Source organism: Pelodiscus sinensis, chromosome 17 (assembly GCF_049634645.1).
Source record: "Pelodiscus sinensis isolate JC-2024 chromosome 17, ASM4963464v1, whole genome shotgun sequence".
Taxonomy (NCBI): domain Eukaryota; kingdom Metazoa; phylum Chordata; order Testudines; family Trionychidae; genus Pelodiscus; species Pelodiscus sinensis.
In genome coordinates, this window is record NC_134727.1 from 20,587,247 (window position 1) to 20,609,396 (window position 22,150).

Here is a 22,150-nt window from a genome sequence, read left to right on the forward strand (position 1 = left end):
AATGTAGTTCTTTTGTGCAGAGCAGCATGGCCCAGCTTCGTCAGCTTGTGGGAGCAGTGCAAGACTGAGCCAAGGATCCTCTGTCCTCTAATCCTACAGCAGAAAACCGGTAAGGGAGAAGAGAGTTGCTTCCTGTTTTCTCTCATGCTACCACTTGCATAAGCCTGAGCTCTCTGAAAAGAATCTACAAGGCCACTGTATTGTCCTTCTTTAAATCTCACCTTAAAACTCCTCACGCCTAGACACACCCCACACACTAGTGGTAAGCCAAGGGGCAGCCGGTGTGCTGTGACAGCTGTTTATCACACAAATCGTGACCTGTCTCTGTTGCCTTGTGTTCCCTTCCTGTCTTTTGAATAAACCTGTCACCTTTTGTTTTCTACTGTTAATTCTTTGGGACATCTTCTTGGTGTAATGTGCTCAGTGACTAGCACTTGACTGGGGCCTCCGGGTGCTACTGTAAGACATAAATTATTAAAAACATCAATAATTATAGCCACGTCAACCTAAGAGTTAGGATTTCTCCCCTCTGCTCCCTTATGCACATGCCCGGGGCAGCTATTCATACCAAGCACCAGCCTGAGGCTTTAGACCTTGGCATCTACTAAAATGCCACCTACATGCCTCAGCAGATGGGAAAACCTGATGGGGTCAGCCGTGAAAGGGGGCAGTCCCAGCAGTGAGGGAGGGAGATAGTGGAGAGGAGCTGATAGTCCAGTAATCCCTAGTTCCCAGGAGTCAACCTGAAATGGGGCCACGTGGAGCATCTTTTGGCTCTATGGGCAATAGGCAAGTTGTGCATCTCCCCCGATTAATCCATCTAAACTAATCTATCTGAGATTTGTGTGTCTGTCTTTCTGAGAGTCCATCCGTCTGTCTGTTTGTTCAAGAACTCCTTCTAAATGGTTAGAGCGCTAGGACAGGGCTGGGCAAGAGGCGGCCCGGGGACCCGATCCGGCCCACCTAACACTTTTGATTTTCCCCACGGACTGCAAATGGAGACTTTCCATTTATATCCTGATGCCCTGCCACCAAATTTCTAGGCAGCGGCTCAGGCAGCCAAATCCTAATCAAATGGTTTGCAGCTCCCAGTCACAGCACTACCTTGGCAGGGGCCGAAGCCACAAGCCTTTTAAACACCCGGCAACACAATTGCGGTGGAGCCAGGAGCCGGAAGCCCTTTGCTGTGTTTTTAATTAAAAAACTCCAGCCCCAGACAACTCCGGGGGGGAGGCTAATCCCCCGCCCCTTCCCTTCTGCCTCAGGCCCCATTCCTTCTGGAACGGCCTGTGACTACCTACCAATATTCATTAAATGGCCCCCCTGCAAAAATTATTGCCCGTCCTTGAGCTAAGGTAATCAAATTCGGTATGCAGCGTCATCATAGCCTAACAAAAGATCAGGGTTTGGTTGTGCTAGGAAAATGGGAAGTGCTGGAAATAGAACTGTTTTCCATAACATGGAAGGGGCGGGGGCACAGAGAGGAGGGATGTGTCACTAATGGGGCAGCATGCGCAAGGGACAGCTAGACTGCAGAGTGACTACTGGGGACTGGCTAGCTGGGTACGGAGCTCCGCAATGGAGTGGGTAAGTGCCCCCCCCCCACACAAAAAAACCACTGCCAGGGCCAGGAACCATGCCCCAAATCTGTACAAGCTGTAGGTTTGCAGGCCGTGGGGGGGGGGGGGGGTCCGCTGCAGACCGGGGCCAGACACTGGAGTTCTGTCCCTACCCCTGGACAGGCTGTAGGTCATGGGGAAGGCCGCTGGAGGCTGGGGCCAGCCCCGGATCCTGGATTCTTTCTCCTCTCCCGCCCCCATGGACAGCCTGTAGGCCATTCATTTTATTTTTCAAAACCCAAAAATTGAGTTAAGGATCCAAGTAATGCTGGGTAAATCTTCTAGTATTTAACAGAAGTTGGAGGCTGCCACCACTAAAATCCATCCATGAGTCTGTCCTCATCTTGCCGCTGTGTCCGCTCCAAAGAAACCTTATCCTAATTCACAATGTGTAATTCATACTCATCTATTATTTGGTGGCTGATGAGCAGATGCAGGGTAGAGACGCTAACCCAATATCCTCATTACCACTCTACAGTTTTGTTTTGTTTCCCAAACAAGGTGGCTTTCGTGGGTAAGTGAGTTTGAAAGGGGCAGCTAAACTTTTCCCTCTTACAGAGAGATTGATGCATCATAAAGCAGCAATACAGGCATGTGTTTAAAACAACCCCCCTCTCCCCCTCAAAAAAAAAAATTCTGAGAAAATAGGAGCTCTAACATGCTAGTGCCAGTTTCAGGTTGTAAGAAGAGCTGAACTTTTCAACAGGCTGGGATTCTTCCAAATTGAGGGATGAATTATTTCTATGAAAATGTTGCAAGTCAGGCCTTTTTATGTTTGTAATGCATAATGTAGCAGCAGGAAGGAACACTTGGGCTGTGTCTACATTGGCAAGATTTTGCGCAAAAGCGGCCACTTTTATGCAAAATGTTGCCACTTGTCTACACTGGCCACGAGTACTTGTGCAAGAACACTGATGTTCTAATGTAGGAAATCAGTGCTTCTTGCGCAAATACTCTGACCCTCCCGCTCAGGGATAAGCCCTCTTGCGCAACTGTTCTTGCGCAAGAGGCCAGTGTAGACAGGCAACGTTAATTTCATGCGCAAGAAAGCCCAATGGCTAAAATGGCCATCAGAGCTTTCTTGCGCAAAAGAGTGTCTACACTGGCACGGATTCTTTTGCGCAAGAGATGTACTTTTGCGCAAAGGCACATGCTAGTGTAGATGCTCTCCTGCGCAAATACTTTAACGCAAAAACTCTTGCATTAAAAGTATTTGCGCAAAATCATGCCAGTGTAGACGTAGCCTTAGGGTGTGTCAACACAGCCCCCTAAACTCAAAATAAGAGATGCAACTTGTGCTATGCACATTGTGTATCTTATTTCAAATCTACTTCCAAATAGCCTATTTTGAAATTTGGCGCATCTACACAGCACCAAATTTCGAAATAATGTGCTATTTCGAGCCAACCCGTAACTCTCATGCAACAAGGTTTACCAGGATGGTGAAATAGCTCACCTATTATTTTGAAAAATAGTTCAAAATAACGGGCAGCTTGTGTAGACGTGGGCTTGCTATTTTGGGATACCTCCGGTATCTTGAAAAGCAATAATAATTGGACAGAGTGTATCCTTTAGTTCCTAACTTAAATTGCTGCATGTTATTTGATATGCACTAAAACAACAACAGTGGGTGCGCTTCTCCCTTGTCTGGCTGCGTTTCAATACAGAATGACTTGAGCCTTATGTATAGTAGGTACATCAGAATGAGAGGATACAGATCATGCAAGATGAGAGGAAACAGAAATATGCTGTTGTTATAAACAGAAACAGAGAAAAATTCTCTGCAGATATAACGGAGTTCCATCCCTTTAAACCAGCAGAGAATAAGACCATGATTTACAAATGCAGCTTTGGTTAATTCCTATTTTGATTGAAACAATGCATTGCATTATAGAGAACAGAGGCATCAGATTCACCGTTGGGCATCACATTTATTGGATTTTTATTACTAGTTGTCTAATTAAACTGTATCATTGTTCTAGAAGTTAAAAAATCCCACCAGTAATGTCTGCGTTTGGAACCTGACAATACTGCCTCTTTGAACTAAAACGCACTAAACATAATGGGGTAGTGATGGAAGGTGACCTATCACTTCTCTGTACTGCATAAACTATCTTTTAATCTCACATTAGCAATCGAGTCAAGAATAATTATTTTTAAAAATCACCAGATTTTAAAAGACATATAGGAATTTTTGTTAGCGTTCAGTTGTAATAATTAGTTTCCATGAAATTATTCTTCTGAGGGATGGCTGCAATTAGGCCCCGAAGGCTGATTGTAATTAGTTTTGTTATTCTTCTGGGTACAGGCAGTCCCCGAGTTACGCGGATCCGAATTACAAACGGGGATTTTCTCGCCCCGGAGGACTGGAGCGGCGCGACGCCTGGTCCCGCCGCCCGCCTCCTCCGGGGCGAGAAAAGCTGCTCCCCGTCTCCGTGGTCTGCTGGGGGAGCCAGCAGACCAGGGAGATGGGGAGCAAAGCGGCGGAGGACCCGGGCCGGACCTGCGGCGCTTCCAGCTGATCTGCAGATCCGCCAGCTGGATCTTCCAGCTGATCCGCCGCTTTGCTCCGCGTCTCCCTGGTCTGCTGGGGGGGGGGGTGACGCAGCTAGTGCCCCCCCCCCAGCAGACCAGGGAGACGTGGAGCAAAGCCCGGGGCCTGTGGTAGAGCAGCTGGGGCGCTGCCGGTTGGTACCGCAGCACCGCTCCTTGGCGCTACTGGACCAACCCGGCAGCACCCCAGCTGCTCTGCCCCAGGAGTCCTGATTCAGCCGCTGCTGATCAGTTTCAGCAGCGGCTGAATCAGGACGCCTGGGGCAGAGCAGCTGGGGTGCTGCTGGGTTGGTCCAGTAGCGCCGAGGAGCGGCCGTGCTACTGGACCAACTCAGCAGCACCCGAGCTGCTCTGCCCCAGGCGTCCCCAAGTCAGCTGCTGCTGAAACTGACCAGCGGCTGACTACAGGAAGCCCGAGGCAGAGTTGCTCTGCCCCGGGCTTCCTGGAATCAGCTGCTGATCAGTTTCAGCAGCAGCTGACTTGGGGACGCCTGGGGTTCTTAAGTTGAATCTGTATGTAAGTCGGAACTGGTGTCCAGATTCAGCCACTGTTGAAACTGATCAGTTTCAGCAGCGGCTGAATCTGGATGCCAGTTCCGACTTACATACAGATTCAACTTAAGAACAAACCTACAGTCCCTATCTTGTACGTAACCCGGGGACTGCCTGTATTTTTAAAAGTAAGTAATTGTTTCCTCCAAATTTTGAACATTTCTTACTATCCAACATTGCTGAATAAAGCAAACAAAAGCAAGGAACCAGAACAGGAGCTGTAGAAATTCAAGGTCTCCTTCAAGATCACTAGTTATCAAAAGCTCCCCCCCCCCCGTTTGTGAGAGATACTTTGCAGAGCAGCTATTATCTTGTGAATCTCACAGGCAGTTTCCTTCTGCCTTATACTACTACCCCATATCCTACTGGAGCTACTATTCATGATAATGGAAGTACCACATATACGTAAGAGAGTAGCAGGTCTTTCATTTGTTTGAGGAACTCGAATTGTGCTTCGTTGGCCATGCCAATGAAATTTGCAAAACTGAGAGAGGCATTTAATTCTCATACAGGAGAAGGGGCATCTATTTCCATTCCTCTTCCTTCTGTTTGTTCCAGAGAATTAGTCCTGCTGCCCATAACTTCGAATGCATCAACAGAGATTCCCAATAGAGGTGGCTTCTCTCCACTGCATTTCCTTCAATGGCTAGGTCTGGCATGGAGGAGCTGGAGCAAACTAAATCTGGTAATTATGTCTTCTTGCAGGAGCAGTGAAAAAAAATGTTCTATGGTATCTACCTAAGGGAGAGAAATAGCATACCCTCTGCTCCAGAAATCTTTAAACCTTTAACTTTTTTAAGAAAAGATTTCAGCGAGACACAAATGTGAAATTTCCACCCAGTCACTATGCTTCTGCTTCTCCTTCCACATCAGCAAGGGACAAGCCAGATTAGTACTGTTATTATACCCACCCTCCTCTGTCAGAAAAGGAGAGCCATCTTCATTCTTTTAAACAGAACATTTCCTCTAGCTTTGACACTACCTCATCCTGATGTTCCCTCCTCCCAGTCAAGAAAGCCAGGAAAAGACTTGCTTAATAGTTTGTCAATGCTCCAACAAGTTTTACTATTGAATGATGTGAGGTTTTCCACAAGCTATAAATCCCACACTGACCTGTGCGGAATGAAGTGGATAACTTAAACTAGGGATAAATTTAAAAAACAACCAGCAATATTGGTTGTTTTTTAAGTTTTTCCACTTACTGACTAACTCGGCTACCCCTCTAACGCTTTTAAACTAGGCATGTTAGCACGTAATTGAAGAGTCATGTTACTGTATCAAATTTTAGCGGTCACATGACTATTTGATAATCTCCGGGGGCGGGGCTGGGAACCAGAGCACTCCCAGGGAACCCCCTGCCATCCCATGCTGCTGCCTCTGTCAGTGGGGTGGCAGGTGGGAGCTGGTCTGCAAGGGGAGCCGATTTAAAAAACAGCTCTCTGAGCAGACCGGCTTCGCCTGCTGCCTCTGATACAGGCAGCAGGAAGGGAAGGCAGCAGCACTCCTCTGCGGGGGGGGGGGGGGGGGGTGTTTGAGCTCCGTATGGACAGAGGAGTAGCCCCTGTCTGCGGTAACCTCAGACCTCCCCTCAAACAGGGGCTGCTGCCATGGAGCAGCCTCTGTCTACTGTGAGCCTGGGCCAGCCTTAGACAGAGTCTGCTTTGCAGAAGCCTCCTCTGCCCCTCCTCCCATGCTGCTGCCTCTAAAAGAGACAGTAGCGCGGGTAGGGGGAGGGAGGGAAGAGGCAGTGCAGGGGGAAGCAGCTTTTAAGCCGGCTTCCCCCAGCATCAGCTCTTGCCTCTCCTGCTCAACTTAGTGGATAGTATCAAAGATGAGTAAAGTTAGCAACTGTGACTCAAGAGATATACAGTAACATACCAACATCTTTTTCTCATAAATACAATTTAAAACAAATGATCTTCATTGATTCTGCCTCAACCATAAGATAATGTGTCAGCATCAACCCATTTTTGAAGCCCATGACTAACCTGTGGATGATGTGTCTGCTCTGGAGATAATCCAGCGCCAATGCCAGCTCACAGATGAAGTGTTTCACAGTGCCTTCTTGAAATCGGACATTTTGTTGTAGATGATAACGCAGATCCCCGCCAAGAAGTAGATCCACCACCATGAACATGTCCTCCTCATCTTGAAATGAGTACCTGAGAGAGCAGAAATACCACGTTACAGACTTAGGAGGGGTAATGTTCCAAGAAAAAGTGTTTGGAAGTACAGCCCTCTATAGCTCCATATGACCAATATTATTATAATGCTACATCTGTATGTGAGGGTTTGTCACTCCCAGTCATATGTTTGGACCATACTACAGTTTACAGCAGGGTTGGGGAATCGTTTTTAGGTCGGGGACTGCTGACCCACAGAAAAATCCGTCGGGGGCGGCACACAAGTGAGAAGTTGGAAGGGGGCTGGAGAACTAGCATGGGCTCCCTAATGCTGGGGGGGAAGCCCTGAGCCTTGAGGGCCAGATCCAAGCAAGCTGGGGGCTGCATCCAGCCCCCGGGCTTAAGGTTCCCCACCCCTGCTATACAGACACCTATGGTAGGTCTACACTGCAATTAGAGACTCACAACTGGCCCATACCAACTGATTCGGGCTCGCAAGGCTCGGGCTATCGAACTATTTCAATGCAGTGTAGAACTATTTCAATGCAGTGTAGACTTCCAGGTTCAAGCAGGAGCCCGATCTCTAGGACTCTGTGTATGTCTACACTACAGAGTTTTTTTTCAGAAAAACAGCTGTTTTTCTGAAAAAAAAACTTCATTTACATCCACACTGCGATTGCGTTCTTTCGGAAAAAAAAAATCGAAAGAACAGAGGGATTTTTCCAACATTGGTAAACCTCTTTCCACAAGGAAGAAGCCTTTTTCCAAAAGAGCTCTTTGGAAAAAGGTGTGTGTGGACGGGGGAAGATGGAGTTCTTTTGAAACAAGAGGAAAAAAGCACAGGTGCCCTGGTGGCCACTCCATCCGTAGTAATTAATCACAGCTTAAATGCGAGATAGCATCCACACTGAATAGATGCTATCTTTTGAAAAGGCAGATCACTTTTTCGATGCACTTCGGCAATGTGGACATGATCTTTTGCAAGAAGTTTTTTCGGAAGATCTCTTCTAGAAAAGCTTCTTCCGAAAGAAGCCTGCAGTCTAGACATAGCCTCTGTGCGGTGGAAGGGTCTCAGAGATCAGGCTGCAGCCTGAGCCCAGAAGTGTATACTGGTATAAACAGTGTATAAACAGCCCTGCACTCAAACCCGAGACAGCTGACATGGGCCAGCTTCGGGAGTCGATCTGCAGTTTACACATAGACTATGGGCCCAATCCAGATTGGTGCTGGGCACCTCTTGTAATCCTGTTGAACTGAAGGCATTCAGTATCACATGTGACGGGATCCCTAATTTTTAAAATTAGATCAATGTCTGTGTTTGATACTATATGTAAGCTCATAGTGTTAATACTAATCAGATTTGGGACCATAAACTAATGCTGATAAAGACTTTGTCTCTTTATACATCTTCTGACATCTTTATATAGGTCTCTGTGAAAAAAGCAATGGTTCATAGCTGTCATTATCTCTAAATAAGAAAGTAATACTCAGGGTCAACAATCCAATGCATATGAGCAACCGTAAACCACAAATCAGACTAGTGCTAGGGAATTCACAAATGCTGGAAGGGGGAGATCAATAAAGAAGCAGATTTTATTTTCAAACTTCCAGAGTTATTTTAGGGAATAAGGGGAAAAAAAACATTTTGAACAAATTGAAGAGATCCTGACAATACTATTATTTTTCAAAGTGTGTTTTTTAAATTTCAATGAGGCACACTGCATAGAATCATAGAATCCTAGAACTGGAAGGGACCTTGAGAAATCATCAAGTCCAGTCCCCTGCCCTTATGGCAGGACTATACACTGTCTAGATCAGGGCTACACAACTTTGGAAGCCACGGGGGCCACATGCCAAGGGCCGCAACTTAAGGGTGGTTGCATATACATGCAAATATATGCAAACAGCTTCTTTCATACTGACGGGCATGAATACAAAGCACTTCCCACAATGCCCCAGCACTCCCGGCAGCTCCTCCCTGGGGCTAGAAATGCTAACACCCTGTACCCATGAACTTGCTTCTTCCAATGCTCACCACATCTGGGAGATGCCTCACCATTGTGGAGCGTGTTCCTAGTGGAAGCCATGTTCAAAGGATCCCACCCACGGGCCACGTGTTGAGCCCCACGTAAACTCAAATCACACTGTGGGCCACAAATAAATGGGCCACGGGCCCCATGTGATCCACCGGCCACGTGTTGAGTAGCCCTGGTCTAGATCATCCCTGATAGATGACTATCCAACTTGCTCTTAAATATCTCCAGTGAAGTTTTTCCTAATGTCCAACCTAAACCTCCCATGCTGCAATTTAAGTCCATTGCTTTTGTCCTATTATGAGAGGCCAACAAGAACAATTTTTCTCCCTCCTCCTAGTTAACACCTTTTTAGATACTTGAAAACTGATATCACTGCTATTTCCCCTCAGTCTTCTCTTTGCTAAACTAAACAAGCCCAGTTCTTACAGTCTTTGCTCACAAGTCATGTTTTCTAGATCTTTAATCATTTTTTTTGCTCTTTCCTGGACCTTCTCCAATTTCTCCACATCTTTCTTGAAATGTGGCGCCCAGAACTGGACACAATATTCCTACTGGGGCCTAATCAGTGCAGAGTAGAGCAAAAGACTGACTTCATGTGTTTTGCTCACAACACTCCTGTTCATGAATCCCAGAATCATGTTTGCTTTTTTTGTAAGTGTGTTACACTGTTGACTCATTTTTAACTTGTGGTCTGCTATTATCCCTGAATATGTGTGTGTAATTATGGCTGAATTACACAAACTTCTATTTACATTTCTGTGGCAATTTCATGACTGGATTGATCTGGGCACATCTGTTTGGTTATCCAATTAACTATGCTCAATGAGAGAGAGACGGCAGCAGTTCATACTATGCAGGTGCCCCTGAGTAAATACTGGCACTAGAACACAGAGAGTCCCACATCACTATGCTGTGTACATTTCGGAACAACAACAAAAAGACAGCCTACTTGTTATAGATGCTATCAGAGGTGATACTCTAAACGGCAACAACATGCCAATTTTTTTCTTAAACAGAAAGGTACAATCCAATTTCACCAGAAGGAGCTGTCTCACCTTGGGAATGAAAGCCATTCCTGTTCTAATGCTGACTCTCCCTGTAGTCTTGAACAAGTCATCTAAATTATCTGCCTGATTCCCCCATTGTTTAAATGACTACCTACTTCATAGTGTTGTTGTGAGGACAGTTAATAAAGTACAGAGGAAAGTTGTGTATAAAAAGCACTAAAAAGCCATTTTCCAGATGAAAAAGTGTTTCAAATATTTAGCTACAGGGATAATTTTTATATAGTAAAAAGCAGGTATTTCAGGGTAAAGCTCGGTCTCTTTTAAAAGCATTGAGAGTAAACAGCAATTGTTCTGCCTGCGATCAGGTCATGAGCATATTGTCTTTACAGACAGGAAAGAAATCTCAAATGGAAATGCATGTTTGATTAGATATAGAGAAATGTTTGGGGGGGGAAGGGGTTCAGTTTTATTTTCTCCAGTAGCTCCAAAGAAACTCAGAAATGAACATTTTTTCTTAACAGTTTATGCTTTTCCATTTGGCAAACATGGATCCCCCGTTTTTAAAATGTCCCCTCCCATTTGCCTCTAAATACGCACCATCAGATTAACCTCAGCTGTACTTCTTAATCATGGGATTTGACATTGGCTTGCCTTTATTTGTGTGTTCTTTAGTTTCTGGAATAACATCAACGCTGAAGTCAGCAGAACTGCTATGCGGCCTTTGTTAATGAACTTCTGCTGACCAGTTATGTGTAGGAATATAAGCACATAGTGCATTGATTTCATATGGCTCCTACATCAACTTCTTCATTCCTAATATGGCTCATGTTAGCCAGGAACAACATTCGCAGAGAAAGCCCTGCTCCGTCATGGTCACTGACACTCAGGGCTGAATGTTCTTTGCAAATTTTTGTGGGCAAATTCTAGCAAGTCTTGATCAAGCACGCAGGAACTGAGATTTTCCAAAGTCTTATAACAAAAGGCACATCCCTGACACAAAGGTCACATCGTGCCAAATGTCAAGTCCCTGCTCCAAAGCATAAAGGTATTAAGACCATCTCAACTAAGCAGTTAAACAAATGATAATGCACAAACCAATGTATTTGTCCCTCAGGGTACGTCTACACTAGCTCATTTGTTCAAGCTAGGTAGGGTAATTAGGGCAAGCAGAGTTGCAAATGAAGCCCGGGATTTAAATATCCCAGGCGCCATTTGCATGTTCCCAGGCGCCGCCATTTTTAAATCCCCCTTAGTCCGAACTCCGTGCCCGCGGCTACACGCGGCACGGAGTAAGTAGGTAGTTCGAATTAAAGATCCTAACTCAAACTACCATTACTCCTCATTCCACGAGGAGTGTTTTGAGGAGTTCCACGAGAACTTGCAAGAAGTTTCAGATGGATTCCGTCCTGTACTGGGCTGCAACACTATGTATGAACAGGCAGTAGCAGTGCAAATCCTCCCTCCCTTCTTCCCCAAAAGCTGTTTTGATTACATTATCTACTAGAGAGGAGGTTTCAGTCCTTGGCACTGCTGGGACTCCCAATGAGAGTTCCAGTTAAGGTAGTTTTGCAGCATGTCTATTTTTCTACTCGCAAGATGGGATTGTGACTCAGACTGGCTTCATGGAGGCCTAAACATTTCGGTTAGGAAAGAAGTCTGTTAGCGATGAGTAATTCAGCTGTTGCTTGATAACACTGTTTCATTCAGGGTTCTATAGTCTGCACAGCAGTATAGGACAACTTGGGTGTTTACATTAAAAAAGAAAGCCAATGGCTGTTCACTAACTCTTCAGCCATAAAAAGTTGTCTTTCCACATGCTTTCGGTTGGGATGTTGGATATTTCATGTGTGTGTATCCACATTAGGAGAATCACTCTCCAAATCCTTGGCAAAGTCCCCGGTGCATTACAAAGTAGTACCAGCACTTTTATATTTTATCTCTCTGGCAGCATTAGCTTAAAGAACATGACCAGTAGATTAAATACAAGTATCTGCATCTCCTTTTTTTGCTATTCACTCCTGCCCCCAATCCCTAACCTTTGCCCCTCCCCTGCACCAATAGCCCCCTCCTAGACTATGTGTCCCAATTCTCTACCCCAGGTCACAAACCCCTTCCTGCCCTAGGTCACAACCTAAACTCCTGCATCCCAATCTCCTGCCCCAAGGCACAACCGCATCCTTCACCCAAACTTCCCCCCAAATCTCACACCCTCTCCTGCACCTTAGTCACATACCACAAGTCCCCTTCTGCACCCAACCTCTATTCCAGACCCACACCACCTCCATTAATATCATGAAAGAGGGCAGCCCTTGAACACTTTACAAATTCTTGGAGTGCCTCCTCCCCATAAAAAAATTATTGCCCACCCCTGCTGTAGCTCATGTGCTAGGGTAGCTCTTGGGTTCAAACCCTGTTTTCGGCCCAGGTGAGTAGGTTATATATGTGTCCCTATTGCAGCATAGCAGCCATTAGTAGTAAGAACAGTGACATTTCAAATGCTTCTACTCCCTTTGGGAGGGGGAGAGGAAGTTGAACTATGTAGCTAAGAGTGTGGCTACCCAGTGTCCACTGAGGGCAAGGAAGGAGGCCACAGGCTGTAGGAGGTGGCCTTGCTTCTCAGCCAGGCAACATGGTGAGGGGACGAGGGAGCAAGTTGACTTGGCAGAGGGCAGCTCAGATAACGGGGCTGGTCTGACTGAACGGACGGGCTAGATGTGCCTCACATTTATGGCTTGTGCAACTGTTTTAGGTTCAACGTAAAACCCTAAACTCACCTTTAGTTTGGGAGGCTTTGCCTACACAACCCTTTCCTACAGCCCCAGGCAGAATGCAATAGACATTTGCTCCTTCTTTTCCGGTAGTCAGGAATTGATGCCAGCAAATCTATATCCTCTAATAAAATGTTTTCTCTTAAGAAATTCATTCTGGAGAACTTTCCTGGAATTATTCTGCACATATTCTGCTCAGGAGGCATTAGGGAATAATATAAATACCTGTAAACAGCCTACAAGTCATCACTGCAGTTTGTTTGATGGTGCTAATTGAAGAGTGGTTGTACTGTCCCCAAATACACCTATCTCTAGGAAGCCTGAGGGGAGATAAGGGATGCCATTTCCCCACAAAAGCATGTCACGCCCCTGCTGATGTATCTACTGGCTACACGATCTGGCATTAGCAATCTGGCCTGAGCTCTGAACTGACAGTGCTTGTGCTCTTAGCTTCACTCTGCCAATTATGATGGGCTACTCTGTGTCCTCCTGTGCAGACCCAAGGAACCCTATCAAAAGCAGGAAGATAACGCAGCATGAAGCTATAAGGTGGTATACCCAGCTGCACTCAAAATCACAATTGACACAACAAAGCAAGTCTGGGGTTGTAGAGGAATGACTAATTTACACGCATTTTCTGAGGTTGATTTCCAAGGGCTGGTTAATAGCACAGCACCAATGGATCAGATAGTGAGGGGACACCAATGTTATTTACTACCCCAGTTTAAGTAGCTGTACTGGATGTCTTCATTTATCACATAATATTTCACAAGTACCCTAAAAAGACAACTCTATTGATCAACTGTGGGGAGCATCCTTCTACTGGCTATTCATGCTGTCATCTTGCGGATTTGATAGAATAACAAATATCACCAAAACTGAGCAACCCAAATAATCCAGTGAAAAATTTGGTTCATGGATCACAAGCAAAGCTCGGCTGTCACATTTTGGGGGTGTGGTCACAAGGAAGCTGGAGGTGACCGTAATTATGAAAGAAATAAGAAACTGAGAGGTTTTGCTTTGGAGCAGGCTATGCATAGACATCATCTTTCATTTGAATCTACTCAAGTTTGCACTGCTGAGTTCTGCGTCGAGTTCAGAATTATTACATTTCACCTGCTTTAGCTCTGAAATTACCTCTCTCAGAGGATTTCAATAGAAAACCATAAATGGACTCAGAATCCATTCTGATCCAACCCAGTCAAAGATTTGTGCTCCTCGGTAGGTTTTCAACTCAAAACTCCAGGTAACCAGGCAACATTCGTATGGATTTGGTTTGTGCTGAATGTTTTACCTCATTTGAAAATTACCTTTAGCTCTAATTAAGTGTAATTATCCAGTATCCTGCAGGGATCTTCTAGTTATTTATCAATGGACTCTATTAAGCTGCTATGTAATTAAAGGAAAGTCACATGATAGCTAAGCCCCTAACAATTGGAAATATTACTGATGTCCAAATAAAATTATTGTCTGGCTTCAACAGTAATAGAGCCTTATTTAAACCTTCATTCTACTCTGCTGATGCAGGAAAATGTGCTGAATCAAATGAAGATAGAGGGATTAAGGTGTCTTCTATCATTGTGTTGATCAATCCCAGTTCTGATGGCTGGCAAATCACTGAAAACAGACTGTGTAGGCTGCATTGATCAAACATGCTTAAAAGAAAAAGACTCTTTTATGCACATATTTCCCAAAGAGAGATCTGAACTAAAATCTGAATTGTGGTGGATTTTTTATTTTTTTGTGTCACTAAATCCACTGAACAAAAGCTTTTATCTTTGCTGACTAGCATTGGTTCAGCAACTATCAGTAAGGTTTTAAGGGTAGCTTTTGATGGTACAGACTAAGCCACAAAATAGCAACCGTGAGGCAGTGGGGAGTAAAGGGAGGGACAGAAGAGAAGGAGCCCTCCATTGATCGAGATTAAGATTGATCTCCCAAGGTACTTAGTGGATGATGCATGTTTCCACCCCACTCTTTTATATTAGATTTCTGGTTATCTGCTGCCAAGATAGAGCCAGTTTGAATAATATCCAGTCCTTTAAACTTTCAATCACATTAGCACAGGAAGTTAACGCACACTGCATTAAAAGACAGCAATGTTTCTTTATCCCAGCCATGGGGCTGGTGCTTGTTTAATAGCCTGAGAGGCCCAATCCTGCATAGTTGAACTCAATGAGAGTGATGGGCACTCTGCTTCTCTGGGGATCAAGCTTCATTCATTGAAAATTGGTGCTTTATAAATGCCACAGAGGAAGCATATCATGTCAATTTTCTAAAGATGATATTTAGCCACTATATGTCTGGGAAGTCAGTGATTGTCTAACCCATTTTATGTCCACCAAAGACCTTGGGCCCAAAAGGTTACTGTTTCAAAGCAAAAAGAAAGCTCAGGACAAAATCTATTGCACTTGTGGTTTGCCAGACAAGACATGGCAGCCTCCACTGTGAGAGGAATAAAACTGGGCACCTGCTGCCTCAGGCCAGTGGGCAGCTATTCAATTAAATAGGAGCAGGAAGGGGACCCCATTATGGGAACACCATTTGAATCTAAGTTCAATTGTATTTCCAGCTAGAAATGAAAGCAGATGTTTTTATCAAGGAGCTGAGTCGAATAAAACTGGGTTACCTGGCAGTCAGACACCCCCCTGGGAAATATCCACAAGGAAAACAAAAAATACTTATAATAGGAACTCAGATTTTTTTTATAAACAGGGATCTTAAAAAAAAAACCCAAACTCCTACATTTTCAGAGCTACTGAATAGCCCTGGCAACCTCCAACTGAAGTGATGGAGAGGCAGGCCCCTAGTAAACAGAAAAGGTATAAATAAAGCAGTAATGATTTACCACAAATTAACCAGGAAGGGGTGCTCCAGGCCCTGCATTATCTGCAGTTCTTTGAACACATTTCTCACTTCATTACGCTCCACACACTTCTGTTTGTTCATGTATTTCATGGCATACATTTTCTTGGTGTCATTCTTCTGTACAATGCAGACCTAAGTGAGCAAACAAAGAGGTTAGCTTGGACAGAATAGCTGGGAAATGTCATGAAAAGCAAATTTGTGCAACTGAAATGCCGTTATGAACATCCTATTGTTAACTTCAATGAGATTCATGTCACTAAGTCACAGCTCAATGTACTTAGGATTTGATCCTGCACATCACCAGTAAGCGCTGCATTCAATATTCATGCTAAGAAGAATCATAGTTAGGGTACAAAGTTTGTCACAGTAAAGTTGGGGAAATGCAGGTTTATCAGGTAACATTAAATCTCTGCTTTCCCTCAAACATCCATCATACATGTGCTGCATGCTGCTCCCTGAGCCTCTGTTTCTCCAAGCAGGATTGTAGGGCAGGTCTACTCAACATGCAACCCGCAGCCCGTTTGTTTGTGGTCTGCAGTGCAGATAAGGTTTAAGCGAGGCTCAACATGCGGCCTGCCAGTGGGAGCCAAAACAAAAAAGTAGTCAATATAATGGTTTTCTGTTGATATGCATTTTAGTAGTTAAATTCCTGGACTGTCATTGCTCATTAAGGGTGTGTCTAGACTACAAGGTTTTTTTGAAAAAAGTAGCCTTATTTCGAAAAAACTGCACTTGCGTCTAGACTGCAGCCGTGTTCTTTTGAAAATAAATCGAAAGAATGCAGCAGTTTTTTCGATCACGGTAAACCTCATTTTATGAGGAATAACGCCTTTTTTCGAAAGTATTCTTTTGAAAAAAGGTGCTATTGAATGCAAACTGTGCTTTTTTGAAAGAGAGCATCTAGACGCTCTTTCAAAAAAAGCAGCTCGCTTTTTTGAAAAATCTACTTGTAGTCTAGCGGCTGTCTTTTGAAAGAGGCTTTTTCGAAAGATTCTTTCAAAAAAGCCTCATTCAAAAGAGGCTTGTAGTCTAGATGTAGCCTAAAAGTGCTGTCATATGGGAGGAAATAGGGTAAATATTGCATTTTATTAAGTGACTCAAATGGGCCCTGCATGTTGTGTAGTCTTGCCTTAATCCTTGTATTTATGCCCATCAGTGTGAAAGAAGCTATTTGCATATATATTTGCATGCATATGCAATCACACTTATATTGTGGCCTTCAGCATGTGCCACAAGCTTCATTGTGGCCCCAGGGCTTCCAAAGTTGAGTAGCCCTGCTGAAGGGTATAAACTGAGGGAAATTCACTGAGACAGCTGCACTCCCTGAAGTGGGCACTTCTGAGTACTAGTGGGACATAGTCTGCTATCTATAAGGACCGGCACAATGTTTCTAGCACTTTGGGCATTTTCCAGATACAGGTTTGGTCACAGATATCACCATAGTGAAAAAACCCACAATCCTAAAATGGTGTTCAAATTCCAAAAGTGGGATTTCAAACACAGATGCTTGTCTGCTCCCTACAGTGCTGTTCTCAGAGAATCGTAGTGCTTTGTCCAGGAGATCCCAGTATGCTTAAGTAGGCTTTCACACCAGAGTCGCCCTTCAGAGGATGTTTACCCATCTAACATACTGACATTCTACTGATTGGGTTTATCAGTAACTGCAGTTTAACATCTTGTAATAGAATCTGGGGATTCCAAATGCATGATGAGTCAGACTCCTCCTGGGTTATTAGGAGTTGAAGTTCAGGTCAAGTCTCATCAATAAGCAATATTTGACATCTCTACAATAAGATCTCCAGTTGAAGCCTCTTTGATGTGCCCATCACTTGGCTAGTTACCGTCTCGATAGGGCATACAGTAATTTTGCTCTTGAGGTGCTTACCTTTCCAAAGCTGCCTTTCCCAATGGCTCGCAAAATTTCAAAGTGGTCGAAGGTTACTGCAGGAAACAACACATGTCTGTAAGTTCAATGTCTGAGCAGTCCCATTTTGTAATTTGCCCTCCTAAACTAAGACTGTGATTCCCCAGTGATACATAAGAACATAAGAACATAAGAACGGCCGTACTGGGTCAGACCAAAGGTCCATCTAGCTCAGTAGCCTGTCTACCAACAGTGGCCAGCACCAGGTACCCCAGAGAGGGTTGACCGAAGACAATGATCAAGCGATTTGTCTCCTGCCATCCCTCTCCAGCCTCTGACAAACAGAGGCCAAGGACACCATTTTATCCCCTGGCTAATAGCCTTTTATGCACCTAACCTCCATGAATTTATCCAGCTTCTCTTTAAACTCTATTATAGTCCTAGCCTTCACCGCCTCCTCTGGCAAGGAGTTCCACAGGTTGACAACACGCTGTGTGAAGAAGAACTTCCTTTTATTAGTTTTAAACCTGCTACCCATTAATTTCATTTGGTGTCCTCTAGTTCTTCTATTATGGGAACTAATAAATAACTTTTCTTTATCAGCCCTCTCCACACCACTCATGATTTTATAGACCTCTATCATATCCCCCCTCAGTCTCCTCTTTTCTAAACTGAAAAGTCCCAGTCTCTTTAGCCTCTCCTCATATGGGACCCGTTCCAAACCCCTAATCATTTTAGTTGCCCTTTTCTGAACCCTTTCCAAGGCCAAAATATCTTTTTTGAGGTGAGGAGACCACATCTGTACACAGTATTCAAGATGTGGGCATACCATAGTTTTATACAGGGGCAGTAAGATGTTCTGGGTCTTATTTTCTATCCCTTTCCTAATAATTCCTAGCATCCTATTTGCCTTTTTGACCGCCGCTGCACACTGTGTGGAAGTTTTCAGAGAACTGTCCACGATAACTCCAAGATCTCTTTCCTGATTTGTCGTAGCCAAATTAGCCCCCCATCATACTGTACGTATAGTTGGGGTTATTTTTCCCGATGTGCATTACTTTACACTTATCCACATTACATTTCATTTGCCATTTTGTTGCCCAATCACTCAGTTTCGTGAGATCTTCTTGGAGTCCCTCACAGTCTGCTTCTGACTTGACTATCCTAAACAGTTTGGTATCATCTGCAAACTTTACTACGTCACTGCTTACCCCTTTCTCCAGATCATTTATGAATAAGTTGAAAAGGATTGGTCCCAGGACTGACCCTTGGGGTACACCACTAGTTACCCCTCTCCAATCTGAAAATTTACCATTTATTCCTACCCTTTGTTTCCTGTCTTTTAACCAGTTCTCAATCCAAGAAAGGACCTTCCCTCTTATCCCATGGCCATGTAATTTACACAAGAGCCTTTGGTGAGGGACCTTGTCAAAGGCTTTCTGAAAATCCAAGTATACTATATCTACTGGATCCCCCTTGTCCACATGTTTGTTAACCCCTTCAAAGAACTCTAATAGATTAGTAAGACAGGATTTCCCTTTACAGAAACCATGTTGACTTTTGTCCAACAAATTATGTTCTTCTACATGATTCACAATTTTATTCTTTACTATTGTTTCGACTAATTTGCCCGGTACTGAAGTTAGACTTGCCGGTCTGTAATTGCCAGGATCGCCTCTAGAGCCCTTTTTAAATATTGGTGTCACGTTGGCTACCTTCCAGTCATTAGGTACGGAAGCCGATTTAAAGGATAGGTTACAAACCACAGATAACAGCTCAGCAATTTCCCATTTGAGTTCTTTTAGAACCCTTGGATGAATGCCATCCGGTCCCGGAGATTTGTTAACAAACAAATACGGGAGGAGGGATAGCTCAGTGATTTGAGCTCAGTGGTTTGAGCATTAGCCTGCTAAACTCAGGGTTGTGAGTTCAATCCTTGAGGAGGCCATTTAGGGATCTGGGGCAAATCTGTCAGAGATGGTATTTGGTCCTGCTGTGAGGGTAGGAAACTAGACTCAATGACCTCTCAAGGTCCCTTCCAGCTCTATGAGATGGTATATCACCATATATATATATTTATGTTCTTCTGGTTGCCAATGGACAGTTGGAGCCATTAAAAACTGTCTATTTACCACCCACAAAAGTTACACTATTCATGTTACTTCCCATTTGACTGCAGAGGCAAGTTCCTGGGGCAGTAAATGTCCATTCTCCAATGACATAGAATTAGGCAACCAACAAACAAATGTTTTCACATCACCCTCAACCACTGAACCATGGGAGCCTGATCAAGCTCCCAAAAAAGTCACCTCCAAAAACAGCCACTGAATCCACTCCATCAAAGATCTATGCACTTTGAAGGTGGCGAAATAAGACCACCTAGCTCAGAAGCCTAGGTACAGTGTGTTCTTGTTGTGGTGTAGGATGGGCTCTCCCCGCTGTGAATGCTAGGCAAGTCTCTCATAGAGTTTGTCTACACTACAGCACTAATTCGAACTAACTTGGTTCGAATTAGTTAATTGGAACTAAGCTAATTCGAATTAACGCATCTAGACTTAAAAACTAGTTCGAATTAGCGTTTTGCTAATTCGAACTAGCATGTCCACACTGAGTGGACCCTGAACCGAGCAGTGCCGGCAGGGCATCAGATTAGGACTTAGAGCATGGAGCTGCTGTCTCAGGCTAGCTGAGGGCTGTGCTTAAAGGTACCCGACCCCCACCCCGGACAGACAGTTCTCAGGGGTTCCCCGCTTGCAAAGCAGTCCTGGCTTGGAGTGCCCAGAGTACCCACACTCGGCACATCACAGCACTTGGCCATCAGCCCGGCTGCACTTGCCGCAGGCTGCCATCCGGGGGGGGGGGGTCAATCGAGGGGCTTCAGGAGAGTTTCCACCCCGAGGAGGCCACAAAGCCAGCCCAGTCCTCCCCATCGGGGGCTCGTACCCCATTCCTCCCTCACCTCCTTCCACTTACCCTTCCGTAGCCCCCCTTCCTGATGTACAAAATAAAGGACACGTGTGTTTAAAAATAGAAACTCTCTTTATTGAACAAAACTCGGGGAGACTGGGAAAAGGAGGTGGGAGAGGGGAAGAGAGAGGGTGGGAGAGGGGAGGGCAACTAAAATGATCAGGGGTTTGGAACAGGTCCCATATGAAGAGAGGCTAAAGAGACTGGGACTTCTCAGCTTAGAAAAGAGGAGACTGAGGGGGGATATGATAGAGGTCTATAAAAGCATGAGTGGTGTGGAGAGGGTGCATCAAGAAAAGTTCTTCATTAGTTCCCATAATAGAAGGACTAGAGGACACCAAATGAAAGGAATAGGTAGCAGGCTTCAAACTAATAACAGAAAGTTCTTCTTCACAAAGCAAATAGTCAACCTGTGGAACTCCTTGCTGCAGGAGGCTGTGAAGGCTACAACTAGAACAGAGTTTAAAGAGAAGTGAGATAAAGTCATGGAGTTTGGGTCCATGGAGTGCTATTAGCCAGGGGGTAGAAATGGTGTCCCTGGCCTCTGTTTGTGGAAGTCTGGAGATGAATGGCACGAGACAAATGGCTTGGTCATTGTCTTCGGTCCATCCCCTCCAGGGTCCCTAGGGTTGGCCGCTGTTGGCAGACAGGCTACTGGGCTAGATGGACCTTTGGTCTGACCCAGTACGGCCATTCTAAGCTCAGGGCTCAGGGTCGGTGGTCTCAGTGGACCACCTTAATTTTCATGCAAACCTGCTCCTGGGTGGCCAGGCTGGCAGCTATCCTGCCCTAAACGGCCACTTTCCTGTGCCTAGTGCGGAGGTCATGGATGAGGTCCACGATGTCCGCACTAAACCAGGTGGGCGCCCGCCTCTTGCGGAACTGGGCAGGCTCCCAGGAGCTGCCAGCCTGGTCCCGGGGAAGAGGATAGATGGATAGATGCAGATAGATGAACAGCAAATCTAAGCAAAGAGATATACAAATTGCTTTGGGTTCAAACCCTGTCACTCATGACCTTGTACTGGAAATTGAGGGAGGATCAACAGACAAGATAAGGCAATATAACTGTAATTTCTAAATTGCAAGTTTTTAATTTAGCTAGTGCTAGGTCAAGACTCATATGACACAACCCTACAGCACTATACTATATATGCACTTAGAAAAGATCATAACTGGGAATCCATTCCTTATACCAGCCACCTCTTTAAAGGCACTTAAACCTCACTAGGTGGCTGATCTGAGGCACCAAATCAAGGCTACTGTTAGATTTCTAACAACATATTAGCCTTAATTACTGTGACCCCAGAACCATCCGGCACCACTGAAGTATTGAGCCTGAAATCACACAGTTAACGTGTCTTGTCCATTGCTTCATTTCCAGTCAATTAGTGAGTGGATGGGAGGAGACCATGCATCTGACCTGCTTTGCTAAAACCCTGTTCTGAGTGTAGCAACGAAGCCAGTGAGAAAGTCCATGATGGATTCAAAGTGACAGAGAGCAAGACGCCGTATTACTCGTTCATGCCAGCTATTTCCTGTGTTACAGTCACACCACTAGCTGGGCAGCAGTTTGCATTCTAAATTGCTCATTGCTTTAAAAGAAATAAGAAAACCTCAGCCCTGGAGTCAGACGGGAACATTTTTTTAAAGAGTCATTTCGAGGGTGCACTGTGCACAGAGTTGAGTTTTGCGCAACAGAAAGGGTTAGATACCAAAGTCCTTTGGTTATACTGAGCAAGGACAATGTAGCAGCAGCAGTGCAAGCTTTCTCCACACAGCTCCATCAACATGTT

The 22,150-nt window shown here is 44.8% G+C and overlaps 1 protein-coding gene across 2 annotated transcripts in view; it reads right to left on the reverse strand.

The window, feature by feature from the left end:
* The window catches only part of STK32A (serine/threonine kinase 32A), a 104,109-nt gene that overhangs the window by 51,871 nt on the left and 30,088 nt on the right, over window positions 1-22,150 (reverse strand). For both annotated transcript variants that reach the window (XM_075900288.1, XM_075900287.1), the window contains exons 4-6: window positions 17,412-17,467; window positions 15,507-15,658; window positions 6,713-6,886 (exon numbers count right to left, since the gene is read on the reverse strand). In XM_075900288.1, the coding sequence (XP_075756403.1) occupies window positions 6,713-6,886; window positions 15,507-15,658; window positions 17,412-17,467 (382 nt within the window). The remainder of the gene's footprint in view (window positions 1-6,712; window positions 6,887-15,506; window positions 15,659-17,411; window positions 17,468-22,150) is intronic.